General features: G+C 63.0%; 1 protein-coding gene across 1 annotated transcript; it reads right to left on the minus strand.

Moving 5' to 3' along the window:
* Positions 1-687: 687 nt before the first annotated feature.
* Positions 688-5,785, minus strand: MON1A (MON1 homolog A, secretory trafficking associated). Its single transcript, XM_005422407.3, has 6 exons — positions 5,747-5,785; positions 4,337-4,478; positions 3,642-4,109; positions 2,699-3,464; positions 2,456-2,603; positions 688-2,005 (listed from the first exon to the last, which is right to left on the minus strand). Exons 2-6 carry the CDS (start codon positions 4,461-4,463, stop codon positions 1,865-1,867), a joined length of 1,650 nt encoding a protein of 549 aa, XP_005422464.1. The 5' UTR covers positions 4,464-4,478; positions 5,747-5,785; the 3' UTR covers positions 688-1,864.
* Between the last annotated feature and the right edge of the window lie 6 nt (positions 5,786-5,791).

Below are 5,791 nucleotides of genomic sequence, written 5' to 3' on the forward strand. Positions count from 1 at the left end.
AAATTGCCGCTCCCCCACAGCTCCCGCGGCAGCACCGCGTTCGCTGCTCGCTTCCAGGCCAACAGGGCACCTTGAGGGTGCGGCAGGCTCAGCACCGAAGTTTCCAGCTGGGAGAAAAGAGCAGGGCTGGGGGAGCCACAGCTTTGCCAGGGCAGCTGTGAGGGTTATTTCTGTTGTGCCCATTCTGTGTCTCATGTCCCTTTCCTCCCTGGCTGCCCGCAGTGGCAGGAGGTGCCAGCACCTCTGCGAGTGACTGCTGTTCGTAGGGATGCGGGAAGATTCTTTACATCCCGATCCATGCATGGATTTGCCGTCCAAGTGCCCTGCTGCCCTCAGACGCTGGGCCCGTGAACCCCAGCTTTACACGTGGACCTTTCCTCCAGGTGAGCGGGGTGCGGGGGACTTTGGTCCCAGGAGCGGCTGAGCCTGCCGAAAGCGCCCTGTGCCTGCCGCCGGGCCAGCCCGGGCCCCCAGGCTCCCGCCCCGTGTTGTGCAAGGCCCGGCAGTTCCGCTGGCTCCGGGCCTTACCCAAGAGCTCCTTCCTCCGGCCGCCCCCAGGCAGCTTTCCTGGCTCCCAGCAGATCCCCGGGGCTGGACTGCACCGTACCAAAACTTGGAATAAACTTCCTGCCCAGCTTGGTCATCCCCCCGCTCCAGTGAACATACAGGAATGCGACAAGACTCAACTTAGGGTCCAGATAATGTTTATGAGCAAAGACAAGCGATTACACTCTGGCAGGAGCATAAATACAGGAGCAGATCCCTGTGCTAGCCCTGCCGGATCCTTCCCAGCTCCCTCTGCGCCGGGTGTCACCCTGATGGCTCTGCCCCTCCTCCAACACCTATTCCAGCACTATTCAGACAGCCCCAAAACATGGAGTTGGGCCGTTCACAGATGCTCAGCCCCACACTAGTGCCTGGGGTGGCCAGGGAGGTGCAGGAAGCTCAGCGTAGCCGGCTAGAGGGGCTGGGTTTGGGGGACAGGTGCTCCCGTGCCAAGGGGAAAACTCTCCGTGGGCTGGGGAGCTCCATGGCCCTGTACTGGTGGGGTCTCCAAGGAGATGTGCTTGAGCTGCCCCTTTAGGATCCACAACCCACAGCCAGAACCATGAGCCCACAATTAGCCTGACAAACACCTCGGCACCTTGGCTCTCTGGAGCTGCTCGGTGTCCCTGTGGTGGGGTGGGCAGGACCCTGCTGTCCCACCCTGCCTGCCAGCAACCCCAGGGACAGATATCCTTTCACAGTGGGAAGGGTCCAGGCTCATACAGATGCCAAGGGGGCAAACCCGCTCTGGGACTGCAGAGGCTCCCTGGCACTTGGGGGGTCCAGATCCCCCAAGGCAGGGAGAGGAGCAATGTGTGCCCCAGGTCAGCCCTGTCCCTCGCCTGGACAGTGTCACCCACCATCTGTGGGCACAGCAACATAGGGCTCCCCTGAGTGCGGCCACATCTTCCCTGGGGACCCCCACCCTTGGCACAGCCACAGGATGTCAGAGAAGGGAAGTGCCAGGCACAGCGAGCAGGACCCTGGGGCTCTGCTCCCCTCTAGGAACCTGGGGTACCAGCAGCCCCACTCCAGGACCCTCACAACAAGGAATGGAGCTCGGGACTGTGCAGGAAGAGCAGGCCCCTCAGCTGGGGCACTGCCTGCAGCTGAGAGAAAGTCCTGTTCATCCCCTTCCCTTTCCCTGTGCACCCCATCTCTACCAACCAGCTTGGACAGTCCTGCAGGTGGGGTTTCCCTGTGCTCTGGGGTCCCACCATGCCCTCTCCCCTGGACACACAGCCCGGGAATCCCTGGGAATGGGCTCCCCAGCACAGCGGGGGCTCTCCCAGCTGCCTCCATGCCCTGGGTGATGCCCTCAGTACGTCTGGGGCGTGAGGATGAAGAGTCGGTCTTCCTCCTTGCGGATCCACTTCATGAGCTTGTTGACAGCGTTGATGGCGCCGGCCTTGGTCCCCAGGGGACTGTAGCATACGTAGAGCTCAAATGCATTGGTTACCTGGGAGAAGGACAGGACACATGCTGGGAACAGGACTGTGCCCCACTTGGGGCTGGCACTCCTTCCCCCCATGGGCTACCAGCAATGGGCAGAGGTGCTCCAGTGCAGGGACATAAAGTGGCAGTGGGGTATCCTAAAGGGGTGGCATCTGGTTTGCTCAGAAGTGGGAGACCCAAACTCTAGGGTTTGCCCCACAGTGGGTTTTCTCTACAGCACTGAGTTCACGATAGGGCATGGCACAGCCCTTGGTGCTGGAATTCACTAGCTCCCAATGCTACCCCTGCCTATCCCTCCCTCACACAGGGGCAAGCTCACCCCAAAAAGGACCATGCATAGGCTGGGGTCGTCCCTGGGGACCATGGAGCTGGTGCTGTGCAGTGTTACCACCCGGTTTCCCCACCACATAGGACCAGAAAAGACAGGCTCACCAAACCCCACCAACGGCCTTACCCACGCCAGGAGGTTCTCTCGGGGGCCTGTGAAATAGATGTTCTTCAGGGGCCGTGAAGAGTTGTGGGCTCGACTGTGCAGGTACTGGTAAAGCCCCAAGAGCCTCTCCTTCTCCTCCTCCTGCACGTAGGGAGCCTCAATCTCGGGGCTGCAGGAACACAGCACCCCATTAACCCACTGGAGAAGGGGCTTGGCCCATGCCACGTGCCACAGCCTTGGCCCAGTGCTTCCCCGGGGCCTCACCTGGTGAAGAGCCCGGAGCTCTTGGACTTGTAGATGAAGTGCCGGAGGTCAGGGATGCCCACCTGGGCGACGCTGTAGAACGGGGTGCGCAGGGCCTCGTGCAGAGCGTGCTGCACCCCCCGCCGCCGCAGGCGCTCCTGGAAGCGCCGCTTGCAGTCGGACACGGTGAAGAAGTCCTCACGGTCAGTGGAGACCAGCAGCAGGCACAGGTCCATCTCCTGCTCCAGGTAGGAGATGTGGGCATGGAAGAAACCGCTGGAGTTGAACTTAGGGAGGCAAATGGGAGTCCAGGCTTCACCCTCCCGGAAAGAGGAAGAAGAGCTGATGAGGTTGAAGAGCAGATGGAGGTCAATGGGATGAAGGAACTGATCCTTCTTCCTCACGAGAGACACCAGCTGGTTCCCAGACAGCAGAATGGAAAAGACCAGGCTCTTGGCCTTGGCCTGCTGCAGGCTGCTGCTGACAGCGTCCCGGACGCTGGCGGCCAGGGGCAGGCAGCGCACGGCACCCATCAGGAAGCTGGGGTCGTGGGCCATGAGGTCCAGCAGGTTGTCGGTGATGCGCTCAGAGCCAGCCAGGAGCCGGCGCAGGTCATAGTTCTGCTTCTGCTGGAAGATGTGGTTGAGCTGGGTCCAGGTGAGCAGGCTCAGAATCTGGTAGTAGATGTAGAGCAGCTCGTGGGCAATCTCCTGCTCCGACTGCCGGGTGCGTGCCACTGCCACCAGCACCAGCGGGCTCCTCCGCACGAAGACCACCTTGTAGCCATCTGCTTGGGAGGGAGTCCCCGGGGGGCCGGGGGCAGACCTGTGAGCCTGGCTCCCCAAGGCTACAGCCAGGCTGCAGCCTTTCCCCCCAGCAACCCGTCTGTCCCTGGGCGCAGATGACATGTCCTGTGGTGGCATGGCCGTGACCCCCCCCATCCCCTTCCCCCCCGGGGCAGTACCTGCGTGGATGGACCGGATGGCGTTTTTCTCGGCCTCCAGGAAGGACACCAGGGCCATCATGACTCCCATGGTGCTGGACAGGGCCTCCTCAGAGCCATAGCGGGAGTACACGGGCTTGCCGGCCTCGCTCAGCACGAAGACGTGCTTCCGGTGTGAGCGCCAGGCGTCCATGGTCACGTCCTCCTCCTCCTTCCCCGACAGCACCGAGTCGCGCCGGGCGGTCTGTGGGGATGGCTCCAGCTTCCCCTCCTTGCCCGCCCTCATCTCCTCATCCAGGTCGAGGGCCATGCCCGTGAGCTGCGTGCTCAGCTCGCTGAAGTCCTTGCTGATCTGCTCCATGCTGCTCTGCTCGGCCGGCTCCCCCCGCCTCTCCTCCGGGCTCCGCGCCGCGGCCGCCCCGTCCTCGGGACTGGTCAGGTCCTCGTAGGAGCGGGTGTGCACGAACATGGCTCCCTCCTGGCCCGCCCCTGGGAACAGCGGCCGTGCAGCATCCGTCCACGTGTCCCCCATGTGGGAGAAGGATGCAGAGGGGACCTGCCTCCCCTCCCCATCCCACAGCACCCTGTGGGTGCGGGTCCTGCTGGTGATGATGGGCCCATCTCCCCCTGCCCACAGGGCTGTGGCGGTCCCAGCCCGCATGAGGAACTGCTCTTTCCCCCCCTTGCTTCCCCCCTTGGTGAGCTGTGTTCCATACCTGGCTCCGTGCCCTGTGCCAGCCCCGGCGTGGGGCTCTCGGACCTCTCTGCGTGCTGCCCATCTCCTGGTGCCAGGGACCCATTGGGCACTTCCCAGCTTTTCTTCTTATGGACATCTGCAGCCATTCCTCGGGGCAGGACCTGCATGTGACCCACAGCGTCACCCCTGTGTCCCCTCACTTTCAAAGCAGGCCCTGAACTGCTCTGCTCTCCAGTGGGGCCAGGCCAGCACTCGTGGCCCAATCCCGCTGGCTCAGCAGGCAGCTCCGAGCGCTGGTGAGATGTCAGGAAAGCTGCTCTAATCCAGCAGGATTTCCTCTCTCACGCAGCCCCAGCTCTTTCCCCTGGCCACGGCACCTTTCATCCAGGCTTGGCCCCGATTTCCCCTGTGAAAGCTGCTCAGGCTCCCTGTGCAGTGAGGGGGAAGGGACACGGCCCTGGATGGGGCCTGTCCCCACACCTGAGATCCCAGAGGCCTCGTGTTTGCAAAGGGAGGGGTTTATGACCCTCCTGGGACCGGGTTAGGTGGCTGCCATGGGACGAGGCTGGTGACGCTCCTTGTGAGCTGGCACATTTGGCATCACCCCAGGAGCTGGCTGCCCTCTCCAGCAGAGGCCATGCCTCCAGCCTGCTCCTTCCTCCCTTCCCTGGGGGAAAACCAGCCCAAAAGTGAGCACAAGCAAAAGCAACAGGAGGCAGGCAGGCTGGTGAGGAGCCTGTGCCTCTGAACCCAGCTGCTAGGGAAGCTCATGGAGCCTGGGCTCTGCTCTGTGCCCCAGCACACCTTCTGCTCCCAAATCCAATCCCACTAACGCTGCACCTGGGGGAGCCAGACCAGCCCCCACAAAGTCCTGTGACAGCCCTGAAGGGCATCACCAAGCGGATCAGGGCCCTGTCCTTACCTGGGGGAGCTCATGCAGCCCCCATGCCCAAACCTCTGGCAGCTCTGGAGGGTGTTGGAGAACTGGCTCAAAGTTCCTTTGACTTTGGAGTCAAAGCTCTGTCGTCCCCTGAGGAGCTAAATCCTCACCCCACAAAACCATGTGACAGCTCTGGAGAGTACTGGGGAACAGATAAGGGTTCTGTCCTCATCCGGGGGAGCCCGTGACAGCCCTGCAAAGTGCCGGGGAGCTTACTGGGATCCCGTCCGTACCTGGGGGAGCCAGACACCCCACTAAAATCCTGTGACAGCCCCAGAGGGTGCCGGGGAGTGGATCAGGGCCCCGTCCTCACCTTTCCTCCTCACCCTGCTGACCTTCCCGCGGGCGGGACTCGCCCCAGGACCCCTCCGGGCCCAGCACGGACCCACCCCGACCCTTCCCCCTCCGGCGCTGAGGTGTCACCGCTCCTGCAGCCCCGACACGACCCAGGCCCAGGACCCCCCTTAATGACAGCGCGCAGGGACCCACCTCTGCGGCTCCTCCCGGGGCCGCCCTGCAGCCCCCCGGGCACAG

This window comes from Geospiza fortis, unplaced genomic scaffold (assembly GCF_000277835.1).
Source record: "Geospiza fortis unplaced genomic scaffold, GeoFor_1.0 scaffold78, whole genome shotgun sequence".
NCBI lineage: Eukaryota > Metazoa > Chordata > Aves > Passeriformes > Thraupidae > Geospiza > Geospiza fortis.

Excerpts from the sequence above, each read along its gene's own strand:
- MON1A (XM_005422407.3), bottom strand. The coding sequence starts at position 4,463 with ATGGCTGCAGATGTCCATAAGAAGAAAAGCTGGGAAGTGCCCAATGGG. Across the intron at positions 3,465-3,641 it reads CATCCGGTCCATCCACGCAG|ATGGCTACAAGGTGGTCTTC; the intron begins GTACTGCCCCGG and ends CCTCCCAAGCAG. Across the intron at positions 2,006-2,455 it reads GAGAGAACCTCCTGGCGTGG|GTAACCAATGCATTTGAGCT; the intron begins GTAAGGCCGTTG and ends TCCTTCTCCCAG.